The sequence below is a fragment of the Salarias fasciatus genome, chromosome 23 (genome assembly GCF_902148845.1).
Source record: "Salarias fasciatus chromosome 23, fSalaFa1.1, whole genome shotgun sequence".
Taxonomy (NCBI): domain Eukaryota; kingdom Metazoa; phylum Chordata; class Actinopteri; order Blenniiformes; family Blenniidae; genus Salarias; species Salarias fasciatus.
In genome coordinates, this window is record NC_043766.1 from 22,570,110 (window position 1) to 22,587,076 (window position 16,967).

General features: G+C 42.3%; 1 protein-coding gene across 2 annotated transcripts; it reads right to left on the reverse strand.

Annotated features, from left to right (window-relative positions):
* Window positions 1-1,745: 1,745 nt before the first annotated feature.
* cbarpb (CACN subunit beta associated regulatory protein b) lies at window positions 1,746-16,916 on the reverse strand. 2 transcript variants are annotated; one of them, XM_030083471.1, is made up of 11 exons: window positions 16,755-16,916; window positions 15,494-15,688; window positions 14,607-14,679; window positions 11,409-11,545; window positions 9,264-9,325; window positions 7,779-7,941; window positions 7,120-7,291; window positions 5,827-5,979; window positions 5,206-5,443; window positions 4,385-4,574; window positions 1,746-3,296 (listed from the first exon to the last, which is right to left on the reverse strand). In XM_030083471.1, the coding sequence occupies exons 3-11, from the start codon at window positions 14,652-14,654 to the stop codon at window positions 1,778-1,780; spliced, it is 2,682 nt and encodes an 893-aa protein (XP_029939331.1). In that variant the 5' UTR covers window positions 14,655-14,679; window positions 15,494-15,688; window positions 16,755-16,916; the 3' UTR covers window positions 1,746-1,777. The 2 variants fall into 2 exon arrangements, with proteins under 2 accessions (XP_029939331.1, XP_029939332.1); XM_030083472.1 differs by lacking the exons at window positions 15,494-15,688; window positions 16,755-16,916 and adding an exon at window positions 15,247-15,487.
* Window positions 16,917-16,967: the final 51 nt, after the last annotated feature.

Below are 16,967 nucleotides of genomic sequence, written 5' to 3' on the forward strand. Positions count from 1 at the left end.
TTTCATGAGCAAAATTGGGTTACATTCAACCTGCTGTTGTAGCTGAGGATGTAAGAGCATATTATTAGCATAACCACAGCCATTACATGCTTTCTTTGCTAACACAATGTATTCTAGAGATGATGGTTTTCAGAAAACCGCAGCTCTGGTTTGGTTTATTAGCAAAAAAAAAAAAAAAAAAGCAACGTTACAGAAAATGTACACTGAACTAAAAAACCCCTTTGTTCTTTGTTCTATTTGTTTTTCCTTTTTTTTGGCGGTGGTGGTTGGGGGGTGGAGTGGGGGTGTTGTCCTATTCAACGAGCCATCAGGAAAGGACAGGAATAGTCTGCAGCTCATTCAGGGAATAATCTGCTGCACTGTCAAATTTCTTTCACAAAAAGAAACGCGGTTGAGGAGGAAATGATTTACATACTATATGCAGACAAATTAAGCCTGTCTTGTGAGTCCTGTGAATGACTAAAATACCTATTATGAATTTAAAAAATGTCTTGGTGGACATTTTGATCACTTTGATCTATTTGCCCATGCCAGGGTGGCTGTTAACCTGTGCAAAAGTCTTGAGTCAGTTCTCCCAGTTAGAGCAGGCACAGTTCATCAGTGCAGCCCGACGTACCTAAATTGATAGCTTATGGAGTTTTATTTCACTGTGAAAGCTGTGAGCGACAAGTATACAAATATACTGCCAGAGCTCTGGAGTGTCTGTCACGTTTGATAGTTCTGTTAGCACAGGAGCTGTCCTCTTTGAACTACCCACACTCTTGATTGTAGCTGTCATTTAAGCAATGCAGACATACAAAAATATATTACTACTCGTTAAACAAACTGATAGAAAGTAAAAGAAGAAATTTTTCACAATGCGGCAAAGCACTTTCAGTCAAAAAACAGCAAACATCATGACGAGTCATACATCCAGTGAAGACATTCAAAGATTATCTTTCATTAAAAAAAAGAGAGAGAGAGAGAGAGAGAGGAACATTTCTGACTTATTTTATATCAGTTTTTTGGGCATTACTTTGAGCAGCCTCAACTCACTGATCCAAAGAACCAGTCTCAATAACTGAACTAAGGTGTAATGAACTTTAAAAGGAATTGATGCTTATTTGAGTCCCATAAATTTTAGGAGGTCTGGATTAATTCAGAACAATCTGGATTTCCTGAATTTATCTGGGTAAATTATGGCGCATGTATTTTGGATAGATTATCAAAGTGATTCAAACTGGGATAGTCTAGCAAATCCTTTAGTTCATCATTATGAATATATTGTTTCCCATAATGTCTGATGTTATCGTCACTTCGGGTTTGGTAGCTTTCCACTTGTCTAATAGCACCTGGTTTCACAGTGGATCAACAAACACCAAGACCACACTGGTCCTCAGCTTCACTTATTCTGACTGGCAGGCAAAGACAGGAGAGACCCGAACCATGAATGAGGAAACAGTTACGACTGAAACTGTGATTCCTGATATGTCACCTCTGCCCAACAATTATTTTTCTTCAGTAAAATGTAAAACAGCAACACTGAATGCCTCTGTGATGGTGAGACATGGAGAATGTACACATTCCCAGCGGATCAACTGTATCGAAGAATATCTGGAACAAGGGTGACTGAGGGCCAGTTTGAAGCACATGTTGGCACGGTCTTTTTATGAATGTGAATCACATTATTCAAGCTGTTCACAGAGACACATTTAAAGTGAGGCAAGGCAAATTAAGTTGAATTAAAAAAAAACAAAACTGTATGAGTATGTTGATGAGGAGGACGAAAGGAGCCCTGCTACACTGGGCTGTGGTCAGGAGAAGCGTGTGTGGCCGTCACCGTCACGCACTCGGCGGCTGTGTCCTTGGTTCTGCGGAGTCCCGTGTACAGCCTCTCATCAAGGTTAGCAGTCAGCTTGTCCGTGAGCTCCGCTGTGATGGTCTGCGGGCCATAGCCTGAGGAGTCGGGCAACCGAGGGGGTGATCGCTCATCCAGTGGTTCAGGAAGTTGTACGGACTGTTTGCTGTCCCCCTGAGGATCAAGGTGTTCAGCCAGTCCTCCATCTTTCTCTAAGACAGATGTTGGAGGAGAAGAAGACATGTCCCGGGGTTCTCTGATAGAGGCACCCCGCTGTTTGTCTTTTTGTTGTTCCTCGGTGGCTGCTGGCTCTATCTTTGGAGTGTCGGGTGTGCTGCCAGTCCCATCACTGGTCTCTTCATCGGGAGCGCTGACGATGCGTGGCAACGTGCTGTGGTAGCTTGTGTCCAGAGGGTAGTTAACGCTATCGCCCCTCCGCAGTGGCGTGCGCTGCCTCTCAAAAGATGAATGGAAATGTCTGACACCGGGGTCGCTCCACTGCTTGTGGCGCTGCCACTGCTTGCGAAGGTGAATTCGAGATCGGTGCTTCCTTAGTGGTGACTCCTGCTGGTCAAACTGAGGATCATGCCGGAGAAACTCGTGGAAGAGTGCATCTGTTTTCTCATCTATGCTGTAGTCTCGCCGGTGCAAGGTCAGTGGTGGGAGTGGAGGCTGCGCAGCCTCTCGAGGTGTCAGCATCTGACCATATGGAAACCAGCTCAAGGAGCCAGCGCCTGGTTCAATGGAAACTCCTCCACTGGCGCCCAAAAGCAACTCTTCCTCAGGTTCTTCCTCAAAAAGGTGAGACTCAAAACTCTCACCGATAGTGCCAGTCCGCCCTGCGCTGGTGAAATGGTGCCTTTTCTCGTGAGCTGTTCTGTCTTTAGGACTGCTGCTAACGCTGGTGCTTCCAAATAGTCTCAGGTCTTCTGGACCTCGAGAAGGAGCCTCAATTGACGCATAGCCGCTGTCCATCTGAAGTAATTTACGAGTCCCCGTTTCACCATCGCTGGTCCCTCGCTCTGAATCAGTGCTTGCTTGTTTTCTCTTTTGTCTGTCCTTGGTTCCCAAATTTTCATCTACATATATAAAAAAGTCCTTGTCGTCCTGCCCACACTCTGCCTCGTCGCCTAAATCCTGGGATGGGTAGCTAGGAAGTCCTCCCCGTTCGGTCTCCGTGCGCCCGCCCAGTGAACACACGCTGTCAGCATCGCTACAGACTGAGATCCTGTCATTGTTGCTGCTCTGGTCAGAGGCGGCGTACTGTTCAAGTGTTGCCCGTAGTGTCCAGATGTCTCTGTAAAGTGACTGAGGGTCCTGGTTTTCAAGGGTATCCAATGCGTTTGCGCCTTCATTTCTTGCCACAGACAGTGCTTCATCCTGGGGATCAGGGGACAGGCCAATCACCCCTGCTCCTCCATGGCTGCAGCTGGGCTCCACCATCACCTCTACCTCTACCCTGTAGTTTGCACATAAGTGTGGCAAGACGAGGCAAAATGAAGGAAAAGTGAGAAGAGCAACAGGTGATACAGAAAGATGTGACACACACGTGTCAGTGCAAGATTAACCACTTCAACGGCACATTCATCTGAGATACGGCTGTATTCACAGAGCACAGAATGATCGTTATGACTTGAAATGGCTGCTGTGGCATGTCCTTAAACTGAATTCACTGACTTATGAGCGGAAGAAATACTATAAAAAACCCAACTTTTATCCTTACAGATCAAATCCAAATCCATTAATACATTCTACATGGAACACAGTGAGTCTTGAGTTAATTAATATCATAAAACTGTTTTGCTCATGTCTGCTTCCTGGACTTTTCTTTTTTCAAATCTACAACAAATATTAGAAAATGAATACAGGAAACACTAGATCTGTTTAATCTATACTCAACATGTGAAAATAAAGACGGTACTTTAAGAGTTTGCTTATTTTTGCTGGAAAACTTACAGCTACATAAAATTAGCTCGGTAAAAAAAGTAAATTGCCGTGAACCCTGAACTCTTGAGGAAATTATGACATTACCAGACCATGTCAGCGATGAAATGGTATCTTATATCAGATATAAAGAAAAACCCTGAATCCTAATCCTCCACTCCAGTCTGGGAAAAATCTACACTGGGAATACCCATCCGGCTCACATTCATGTCACTGGTTCAAAAAGAGGCCTCGTCTACTACGGGAGCAAGACAATGGATTAACTATCTTTACATTTACTGTCTGCGTAAATGTAAACTCATATATAAAAAAAAAAGGTTCAACTCCATTTGGTGCATTAACAAAATAATGTTAAAAAAGATTTCTCCTTATTTACCAGTAACATCAGTATTTGTGTCCTCCTAATTGGAAGCAACCATTTTGCAATATTGTCTATCACTTTAAATAAAATGCATTTTTATATTTACAGATGGGTGAAGGATTGGGACTTAGAGTTGCATCCTGCTCTAAATCCAAGCAGCAGCTTTCTAGCTGCTGTATAATATAATGAGTGCAAGGCAGCAAAGCAGTGGACAGGATGAATGGCAAGGGAATTAAAGATACCTGCCGAGGGAGGGGGATGGCGTGGAAGGAGATGAGAGGAGGCGTGTATTGGGCTGGCTGGTGCAGTAGGTGATGTCCTGGGTACGTGCAATGTATTGGATAAGGTCGATGTGGTGTGTGTCGTTATCGTCTTGGTCCATGCTCTCACTGGCCGCTCGCTGACGCTGGAACTGTCGCCTCTTTGGAGAGCCTGACTCACAACAAAGACCAAAAAAAAAAAAAGTTAAGTTATGAGAATAGTGTGACAGCTGGAGTGAGGAAACACTTAATTCATCAAAAGCTTTGATCAACTGTGGAGGGATTTCGTGATCTTTTGTGATGTGACATAAGAGGTGTGTTTGGGGAGGCGAGAAGTGTGTATTTATAGGATAAAAGGGGGATCGGCAGGGTGTATTCACTCAGGGGCTCAAATTGATTTGGTAAGACTGAACCTTGCGTCATCGAACCATCTGTCATGGATGCATGTGTGTGTGTGTGTGTGTGTGTTTGTGTGTGTGTGTGTGTGTGTGTGTGTGTGTGTGTGTGTGTGTGTGTGTGTGTGTGTGTGAAACAGTCAAAAGACTGCTCACAGTTGGTCTCTGCAGCTTCCAGCTTAACTGTTGTCTATGTCTATTTACCAGCAGAGAATGTTGGCAAAATAATGTCCACACACACAAAAAACAGAAAAAACTGTACCTAATAAAAGAAGCTTGAAACGTGGAGATAGTAGATTTACTGAGGCAGTTTTGGAAGCAGCAGCAGATTATTGTTGCACTCCGCTGCAATATTACCACAGCTTTTTCTAATAATAAAACAACAAAAATAAACTGCCAATCCATTACCTCTGGTGTCCAGACTCGATGCTCTCTGGCTGCTGTCCAGCTTCCATTTCTTAATCTTTAAGTAGGGACTGGCCCCCTCCAGACTGGCATGGCGCCGAAGTTTAGTGAAGAACTGCAGCATTGGCCTCTGGCTCCCGGTACCGCCACTGGCGGGAGAGGCGCTGCTCCCCACAGCGCCTCCTTCGCCGACACTCATGCTGCTGCCCCTGCCCCTGGGGCCCACTCCCATCATCTCAATCTGAGCAGAAATGGAAAAGTGGTCACAAAGAAAACCTGCCAGGAATGGTGGAGTGGTAGCCTTTGAGTAATCCTGTCTAACAACGGTGTCCCACACAGACATCCATGTTTAACCATCAGTGATCATTCTTGTTGGTCCTCCCTCAGGCACTGTGACCCTCTAATGTCCGTCTGAATGAGTCAGCGGCTGACTGGATGGTGGGTGTAAAGATTGGCCGACTTGAGTAAATGTATTTCCCTGCAAATGTTACAGATTCACTCAGCACATTTCAAACGGTCCAAGATTCCAAACTCAATACTTGCTTTATTTCAGTGAACACTTTGAGTTTGCACAAACAAAGGACACTCAGCTCCTGGGTGTGGTAGTAGTTTGAAATAACTTACAGAGCAGGTGCTGGGCTCCTTGGTACTGAGAGTCACATTGTTGTCATGGAAGCGGGTGTCCACCACAGAGTTGAGTGCATCTCCAGGGAGGGCACAGCTGGGATTGACACTAAGGCTGGTCAGTGCTGTTTGTGGTAGAGGACACAGCATCGGCTGGAAGGAAGCATGAACGCACAGAATATGTCATTCCAGTTCTTTGATTTGTTTTGGGTTCACGCTGAAATTCCTAACAATAGACCAAAGGATGAAAGCCAAGTGCATGCTGGATCTTTACTAACTTCAACTACACTTAAGTGAATACTCAAATCACATGGTATTATGGGTCAGGGTTGTTTTGTTTTTTTTCTCAGCCAACAGCTCATTAATATAGTTTAATAAATACAAGTGTTTGGCGAATGATTAGGAGTCCTGGTTACTATTAAAAAAAAAACAGCAGAGTGAATTTACTAGTTAGTTTCCATAAAATAAGTTACAAGTGTACAATGTTGTAGTGTAGTGTCATTGTGATACAGTCGCTGAACTGTCAGCACTGTCACCTGATCGCATGATTAAATTTAAATTACTTATTTTGAGGAAGTGGGTCTATGTCGTTGACAATATCCACTTATGGAAGAAATAGTTTCGTGAACTAGCAGCAAATAAAGAAACAAGCCAACAAAAAACCCCCACCTGACTACAAACAAGCACACAGCTGGGATAACACTAGCTAAGGATAAAGTGTATGTGAAGCTGCCGATGCATCACAGAAACTGAGGACAAAGCTTAATATGAACGAGGTAAACAGGAGTATCGTGATATCGTAACATTCAAAACACAAGCTTCACCTAACGTTGACACTAAGACACAGAAAAATGGCACCTTTAAAATTCAACAGGTCACTGATATCAGTTTAAAAAATCAAGAAATGACAAGCTTGAGGAAAATTCAGAATTTCTAACTGCATTTGAACACGTTTGATCCCATCAACTGTAAAATACATGTTCACAGTTTTTGTTCATGTGTTCATGGCTTATTGTTTATTTATATCTTGGTTTGTACCAAAAATTGTCAAAACATTTTGAAGTATTTATGTTTATTTATTTTTTTGTATCATCGTGTTCCCTCCTCTTCCTGAACAACAGGATAAAAATGTGTGAAGATTCATCCTGCCCTTGTAAGGCGTTCACTGATTTCTGTGTTTGAAGACATTAGATAAACACATTTACATGACCTGGACCCAGGTGACTGATGTTATAATTGGCACTGGTCAAGACTAATGATACGCCTGAACTGATAGCAGGTCAGGGCCGTTACCTGAAAGATGGAAAGCGCTGATTTAGCAACGGGCCGTGTTGTCATAGTGATGGTGTTCTCGGCCGAATCACACTCATGGATGGTGACAATCTTGAGGGCGGGGGGAGGTATATGGAGGTGCGTAAGCCGAGCGTTCTTCAGGTGGTGGAAATCTCCTTCGGTCAGAGTGTACCTGAGGTGGACAACGTTGCATTGTATTAGGACAAAAGAAGCTTTAAATCCCTGTAGAAGGAAACATCAGTTGAGGATGCCCTCAGTAAGTATAAAATCACGTGGCTTATCTTTGCTCAGAAGACAGAAAGCATCAGGGAGACATCTGACTTCAAACGCATAACGGCTGCGCTGCTATCAGGGTTTAGCCTTACATTCCTTTTGAAGAATTTGCATATTAGACTCAAGGCTTGAGGAGGAAAGTGGAGCAGTAAAATAATGAGAAAGGGTGAAAGCGTTTTCTGTTCACAGCTTTCGTAAAGCTCTGAAGCTCTGAATTCATTCTGCGACATTAAACTCACACAGAAGAAGGTTGAACGCTGTAGAATGTCTACATCCCTTTACTTCAGAAACCAGCAAGCGTGAAATTAATCAGAGCTGAGTGCTGAAGGAAAAGCAGATTTTTGAAATGTGGTCGTATTTGTGTGTGTGTGTGTTGAATTTCTGACCTGCGGCCCTTCTCCTGAGTCTTCTTGCCATGATCGAAGAGCGCAGCCTCGTTGAAGGAGACTCGGCGCCCTGTGGGCCCAGTGGAGAGGAAACGCTCCGTCTCTTGGTCATGAGAGCTGGCCATAGACAGGCAGTCTGACTCATCCACCCTGATGGTGATTTCTACCCACAGACATGAGAAAACAGAGACAGAAGAGACCGATAATTAGGTGGGCAGAGAGACGAGGAAAGTGATGGAGAATTATTCAAAGTCAGTGAGGTCAGATTGTTCAGCTGTGCTCCGGTCAGTCGGTCAGTTCACTGCATTTGGTCCAAACCAAAGTGTGAATAACATTAATTTTCACCAAAGGATAAACCACACTGACTGTTGTAAGTTCCTGTCACTGAAATGTGTCAGGAGTATTGAAGATACACGGATTGGTGACAGATGAAGACTGGCGACAGACTGTGTGGAGTCAATGTCCAGACAGGAAGTGTTCCACAGAAAGTGATTATTCTCTCTCAAAGTAAGAGCAGTTACTCTGCTGTTTCAAGTGACATTTTTGAAAAAGCACATATAATGTTGTGATTGCAGTCTTGGAAGAGCTTGGTTTTATTGTGCATGTGTTTTTCCAAGGTACGTACTGCTTAAATCAGAGATGTGGTCAAGACAACAGTGAAAGCACTACAGAATGAACATAAAAGTAAACAAACACGCAATGAAAAACAAACAAGAGGTCTACTCTACACAATAAAGCTTGCATGTAAAAAACACTCGAAAACTGTAGTGGACTGAATTGAATTAAACTAAATCGATGGATATGCTTCAAGTTCATACAGGAAATTGTTGCATGTTATTGAGAAAATCTTTCGGTAACACTTTACTTGAAGCCCCTCTTTATAACACATTATAAGTAGTTATAAACACTAATACATGATCACAATGCTTTATAACTCACTATACAGCAGTATACAGCATAGGATTAAGGTTAGGGTTAGGGTTAGGGTTAGGGTTAGGGTTAGGTCCTGGCATTGTGATCATCTATGAATGTTTATAACTATAGCTACACATGTTATAATGGCATTATAATGCTTTATGAATGTACTTATAATGTGTTATGCAGGGGGGCTTCAAGTAAAGTGTTACCAATCTTTCAAGTTTTCTCTTGTCATTGCGCAACTGTCAGCCTGACAATGACAGCATACAACCCAAATACTTGACCTGTGGATATTTGGTGTGTTACTTTGCACTGACAATATTAATGTAGAAATGGCATGACCACTTAAATTTAATCAAAGAAGAGTCACAATAATTTAATGGAGTCAAGATATTACACGTTCATGCTGATGTGATTTAAAAAAATAATAACCCAGCTTCCATCACTGCATTTTGCACATTCCCTGCCTCCATTCCTCTTTCTCATTACTCAGCTCCTCGCCTTTTCATCTGTTCCTCTGTCCCTCCCCCGCAACACTGCTGTTTCTTTGTCCTGATTGCATCTTACCATGGGTGGGCTGAGACTCCTCCATGTAGGTGGTGTTGGTTTTCTCAGGGTCATCGCTGGCCCTAGGGCACAGAGAGAAACATTCAGATCAATGCATTGACATGATTGTTCCTGAAGTCTGTCTTTTATTTGACGGGCCCCTCTGACGCAGGCAGACACACAGGATGTCACAGTACAAGGCTTTCTGACCAGCAGTACTGTTTGAACCTCCTGATGGATGAGAATAATACAGCTGTACTTTGAAAATATAGTACAACATTAGGTCTTAGTGTCAGAGCCCTGGGCTTCACTCCCCACCGGAAGGGTATCCGGTGTGAGAACTAGTCCACAGGGCAAGTTGCTTCCTCTAAAATTGAGCAGCTGAGTAGACAATTATTTGAATTTACACTTGAAAGTCAGTAGTTAGAATATTCATCCACAGAACCAAAGAAATTATTTAACAGGGCTGCATATTTGTCTAAACAGCTGGGTGTATGGTCAATCCTGAAATCAGGGCTAGTAACTTGATAACTTGATAACCCTTATGACCAGCGGATTTATCAAACTGATAATGCATAGTACAGATTTCATGGTTCCACTCATCTTTAAGGCTTGTTTATAGTCTCACTCGAGGAAGACATAAGTGTAAAGAACGTCATGTTCTTCAGCTAGATGGTTGTATTTTTCCAGCATTTTTTATTTTAAAAACCTTAGTGCCTTTACATCTCTAATTGTGAGTGATTTTCCTCTTTACTACTTAAATCACACACAATGACCATACATGACCAACATAGTAAAAGTACTTCAAAATCATTTTACTCCACCTTATATGCCTGCACAACGCTGTGATTTGGAAGTGTGTCCTCAAGCATGTGTACTATACGTGTGAAGGGACTAGAGGGATTTCTCCATCCACTGAGATCCGTGCTTCTCCCTGTATTTCATTTCCTGTGTGGCTCCTGCCGCTCATACTGCAAATGTGTGAGTGTGTGTTTGTGTGTTTGTGTGTGTGTGTATACTCTTCATGAGCAAAAGGTGCCAGGCTGAGACGCAGGATTAATCATCGCCGATGGCTTCTATAAAATCTCATTATGCTCATCATTTGTGCCAGCTTGCACGACTCTTCTTTGGCTCTCGCCTTAGTCTTTTCACGCCTCAACCTGCGCTGCTCTGTTTATCTGCATCTGCATCTTGCTGGTGTGCTCTTGTGTATTCGAGTGCATGTGTTGATGCATGCGGCTGTGGAGAGGGACAAAGAGTCTCGAGGGTGAGTTGTCTCACTGATGAATAAACACAGATGAATCACAAATAAATGAGCATGAATATTGAATTTGTTTCCTACGGAGTCTTTTCATAACAGTCCCATGAGAGTCATGGCACTCAAAGGAAGGGTGTGTATGATGAGTGAATGTAGTGTGGTGTTTTGCTTTGACATGCTTCCCTGTTCAAACACAGCATTCGTTTCTTGCAACCTTTATGATTGTTAGGATGTTTTTGAAGAATCTGCCAAAATACATTTCTTCAATAACATTTTAATTAGCTTTTTGCATTATATAAGAATATAGACTTGATATACGTAATGGTATCCATCTAAACACCATTTGCATGTGAGCTCAGTGAGAGTTGTCTCTGTCTGCAGACTGTGTGTGCACTTTTTTACTCATTCACATGGATGTCTTGGAACACCTGTACAGTTGAACGTGCATCCTAACGAGCATGGTGTGTTGATCCTGCAGAGGGAGTGGTGTTGATTAAAGTGTCTGGGAATGCTCAAGACTTTTAACTTTGATGGTCTTGTGTTGGACTGCACGCTTGGAGGTTTGATGGGGCAATAAACAAGAGCAACACAAAGCAACCATATTGGATATTAAATTGAAAATCAATGCAATGACAGATTCGGTAGCTTGATCATCACCAGACTACTGAGGCACAAGGACTGCACAGAGCGAGCATCCCGGGTGTCATATCGTTATCATTTATTATTACAGTGCGCTTGTTATTAAATCGCACAGCCGCTACCGTTATTGTGTCTACTCCTTCTATCAGAACTCACTGTTTGGTTCCTTATAGCTTTTGGACCTTACATATTACCGTACACTTCATAAGTAATTTTAAAAACATGAGTCGATGAAAAGCGCCATATCAAAGCTAATATTTGTAACGCACCTGTCAAAGCATTTTCCTCCTCGATAGCAACGGCGGCAAGTGATGAGGAAGACAGAGATGACAATCAGAGTTCCTACCAGGATCAACAGAAGGAGCACATAGCTGTTTTGCTTGCTCTCAACCTCAAATGGGATCCCCTGTGGTAAGAGAAGAGACAGAAAACATATGAAATTGGATGGATGGATGGATGGATGGATGGATGGATGGATGGATGGATGGATGGATGGGCAGGTTCTTTTTTTTCCTACCAAAAAAACAATCATATCTACCTACAACAACAACATAAATGGAACATTATGCAGATGTGTGGACTTGGCATTTTCATTAAATGACAGGCTGACATTTGGATCCATATGAAATGTCTGACACTTCGGCAGTGAACAGGAATTGCAGCTGTTTTACAAGGACGGTCACACAGTCAAGTTAAAGCAGATTTATTTAGCATCAGTTTGAGTCTGGACCCTTTCTTTGTGGACTTTGCAGGTTCTCTGTGAGCAGAACTTTTAAGGAGACCTCCTTTTCCTCTCCAATAACATGCATTCACAGTATGGTATGGTATCTCAAATGCCCCGTATGCATGTATGCATGTCTGTCTGTCTGTCTGTTTGTCTGTTTGTCTGTCTGTCTCAGTGTTTGTACTAGTGACCTGCCAAGACTCAGAGTCATCTTGAATATGTTAAGTTGATCCCAAGTTGGATGAACAGCACAGAAGATGGATGGATATATAACATTACTGGTTTGATGGCCTACAAACACTAAGTCTATAAATGTGATAGCTACTATTCCATCAATGTTAAGGTTATTAACTTGCTATATACCACAGCTATAGGACAGCTCTTGAAATTGTTGCATTGCCATCTGGTGCAGTTGATGAAATTCAGTGTTCATATAACAAACGTCCATCTACCATTCTCAACATCTCTTTATCCTGTTCAGGGTCAGCTGGAGCTACAGCTGAATCCAGTTAACTATAGGCAAAGCTACACACATTTCATTAGTGCCGAGGCCATTAGTGAATTCATTTGTTGACATTGCTAACATCATTTCACTGAAAAATCATGTGGAGAAAAAAAAAGTCTGAATCCATTGTTGATTGGTAATTACAGTTCATATGTATATATATTGATTTTTTACTGATTAATAGGTCAAGCACTTTACAATGTTAGTCGCACTCACCCATTCACACAAACACATGAAGACAACAAGAGGCCCTTGCCTTGCAAGACACTCAGTCAAGCCACTGGGAGGAGTTTAGGGTTCAGTGTGTTGCTCAAGGACACTCTGAATAGATGGGGGACTGAAGCGGCAACCTTCCAGTAGACAACCCAATCTACCAACTGAGCCATAGTGGAAGATTTGTTCTTTTGGGTTTTTCATTTTAGTTCTGTCTATAGGCTTTAAATGTGGCACAAAGTCCTCAATAAACCTTGGTTTGGCGTGTTTGAACCCTTCTGGACGGAACAGCTCACTTTTATTTTTTTGAGCAAACTCACCAATAGTGGGGTTCTGATGTTTCACTTACAAGAATGATTGATGGGGAAGAGTTCCTCTCTGATCCAAACGGATTAAGCAATGTGTGAAGCATACACACACACACACACACACACACACACACACACACACACACACACACACACACACACACACACACACATATATATATATATATATATATATATATATATATATATATATCGTGTTTTTTTTGCATCTTTTCTTAATGCATACTTTGTATTTAACAAATATACTTGTAGTAAATAAAGTCTAGTTAGAGATTTTTTGAATTGCTATCAATGATATGCTTGAACTCTCCAACTTAACAGACTACAAATTTTATAAAATGGAGTTATAGTTTCTCTTGTATTCTGAAATGGGTCAAACTGATTTCTAAATACCGACAAAGCACCAAGTTCACTTGAGAAATACACAGTTTGTGCTAAGCAGCTATCAGTAAATCAGCTGCTTGGACTTCACTCATCAATGATCAGGACATAAATTAACCAGCCAACCGAGCTTTGTTTACCACCTGTCAGAAAATGTCAATAATAAGTATTTTCAAAATAATAGAAAAAAGTATTAAACGTGAAAAAATGGAAACAGAGCAATTCATCCATTTACCTCTGAATGTATGAACTCCATGTTTGCAAGTCTACACATCAACTCGGATCTACATCCACACACTCACACACATACAGATGGAAATAAATCCATCAAAAATATGTGCAAGTATATGTTGAGGACGAGGCACATTTAATAAAAATGAATAAATCTGTTGCAAAGCTAGACTGTAACAAGATCAACGATCAAAAAATGTGGTTGGATTCAATGTGTGCCACTCAAGGCAGAGCCAGCCAATCATATGAAAGGGTCAATGATACATGTAGGTGCTCCTTAAAGATACAGATACAGGACAGACTATTCATGGGAGAGATCCAGAGAAAAGCTTCAGAGATGAGATAGAGATGGTTTGAGATACTCAAAACCACAAATTTATCTTTATATGAGTATGGACAATTCAGATGAAACACTGAAAAAGTCTAAAAGATGGCACCATTAATCGGGCATTTCAAGAAGTACAGTATCTCAACAGTTTTTTTTAAGATAAAGTCATTTTGAAATCTCGCTCTTGAAATGCAGAAAAAAAAGCAGATGGCAAATCTCAGTGACTTTGTTGTGCAATCACTGGTTACATTTTTAATAGTACAAAATTGCAGTAAGTTTCGTGTTGCTTCTAGCTGCTACAAAACAGGAATTGAAAGTGTTTGGGTAAAATGTTAGAAGGCAAAATGAGTGGGAGAGCGGAGAGTATCAGAGTGACATGATAGTCAAGGTTATATAAAGATAACAGACTCTCAAACAGCAAGATGAAAAAAATAATCATTTAGGCAGCATGTTTTGCCAAGCTCTGTGAGGAAGAACAAGTGTTAATAAGCGCTAACGTCTGACGTCACGCTGTAATTTCTCTGCAAGGGGAAATTAAAGCTGAGATTAGATCAGAGATTTAATTATTTCAGGTCCAGGTCAGGATGTTCTCTATTAGCCAGTCAATCGGCCAGAAGAGAATATAAGGGAAAGTATGGTTCTGGCGAGGGGAATCACGTGCGCACACGCGCACACACAGACACACACACACACACACACACACACACACACACACAGGAAGTTTGAGAATAGGCTAGTGGTGAAAGGCAGACTTACTGTGGAGTTTTCTGGTAGGATGTTCCAGACGGTAGACTCATTGCTCATGGTCCAGGCCAACTAAAGAGTCCCCCTGAGAGATAACACACACACACACAAATATACAACGGAAATTACTGTTACTGGAGCTGTTCATCAAATCACATTTACCAAATGTACTGCATTATATCTGTAGGGAAAGATCCAGATTTACTTCTTGACATTTGAGCTTCAAAGAGCCATAAACACTGAGATGGTTATAAAATGGGGAGCTCATTTTAATATCACTCTAACATACACTGACCTAGCACAAGCTGAAAATACTGCAAGAAGCCAGATGTGCATTTGTTTGGATGGATGCATTAAAAAACACAGAAGGTGCGAGTGCTAGCACTTCTGCTGTTAATAATCACCCGTGATTCCACATGAGCATAAACATTCTCAGCTACCTTCAGCCTCTATGCACACACAGAACAGAGAGAAACACCAGCTTTCATTAAACCCCGGCTTCAGTAACTGAGCTCCACTGCCGACGCTGCTGCTGCTGCTGCTGCTATGCGTTTGCTCTCACAGATCATAGCCATTAATACTGCTACTGCTGCGCCAAACACCCACACATTACACGCACACACAAACACACACCTTGTGTGGATCTACTCACCCAACAAGGAGAAGCAACATGCCAGCAGCATTCAGCACTCCTTGCTCGCCTGCTAGTCACTGCAGCACTCAACTTCAGCACTACAACCTGTAAGCTGTTTGCTGCCAACCCATGTAACTGCCTGCATCCACCATATGAGCATGGAAAACTATTACGGGAAAAAGCATCACAGCTGTGGCCAGAATTGCTTTCCTTTGCTTTGCAGTTCTGTACCACATCCTGCTTTCTGCCAATCCAGTGATCTTACCCTGATGGAGGGCAGTGCGCATGCAGCAGCTCTGAATGTGTGTGTCAGGCTGTGTTTCTGGAGTATCCTCCTCAGCTCCCTCGCTGAATCCTCAACCAGCACAGCCCACCCAGCTGACAGAGCCCGAGCGGCAGTGTTTCCCTCCTCAGGGCTGGCCCACTGGCCCTGGAGCAACAGGACAGCAGCGCTGCATGGCTGACAACAAACACAAAAAGCAGAATAATGATGGTTAATTATTCAGCTGTTTGAAATTTTGCATTACATAATTGCCTGCATTGAGCAAATGCACATTGTTTACAGACAACCTGTCCCACCACAGTTTTTTTTTTGTGTTTTTTTTTTTTACATTTTTTTTAGGCTTATTGAATGATACATTTGTCTGCTCCTGTTCTGTGATAAACAATAAAACTTAATGTGTTTTCAACATAAACCTTCATTAAACTGACTCATCCTTTGGCAGGCACCTGGTAATGACAGGTAGCCTACAGTCACAGTGGGCAGTCTTCACTCTGCTGTAAAGCATCTTGTAATTTCAGGGAACATGCAATATTCATGAAGACAGGGCTGTTCAAATCAGTGCATTCCAACACCTTATTGAGCATTGCTTACTTTTGTTGTGTGACAGATCATGTTTATTGCTCCACTGATGAGTTGCCATAGCAGATGGTGAGACATGGGTGTCCCAGAAATTCCATATCCCATGATGCCTAATAGAAATTCAGTCTATACCAGCAGCTTCACAGGTATCATACGGCGTGCTGTATTTGTTCATACATTTCCTGCCAATGATAACCTGATTGCAGTTAAGTGAAACCATGATAAGTACCGTATAATGAAGTGTTTATCATGAGAAATAGCTTCGCATCCCGTTTCTCAATGCTTGGTGCGACATTTTTTTTTTCCTAGGGAATGGAATAATAAGCTTAGGCAGTGGCAGCTGTTTCCTTGCTAATATAATCTGTTGCAAGAAGGCAAAGTCACATTATCTTACACGAGAGCATGATGTAGACAGTACATTGAGAAACAGGATGAAAACGGCTTTATTCCGATCGGCGCCGCGAGATTAATGTGCCATCTTGATATTTCACAGGCGCGCATGATTTTCATCGGTCCATTGGTACCGACAGGCAGAGAAAGGCAGGCTGCTCGCGGTATTCGCTGCACAAATACACACACAGACGCGCGCGCACACACAAACATACACACACACACTCACATAAAGGCATACATACGGCAGACATGCACCGGTGGTCGCACTCACCTACAGAACCAAGCTGGTCCACGCGGGAGTGGAGGGACGACGCCAATAACACGAAACTCGTCTGTGAACACTTTAATGTGGACTTGAAAGCCTAAAAGTATTTATGAATGAAACCCCACTGTTTAAGACACGCCCACCACCCTGTCAGAGGCGACCACGTGACGCAAAGAGTGAGGTAAAACTGAGTGATGGGGCCGTTTTTTTTTTATTGCT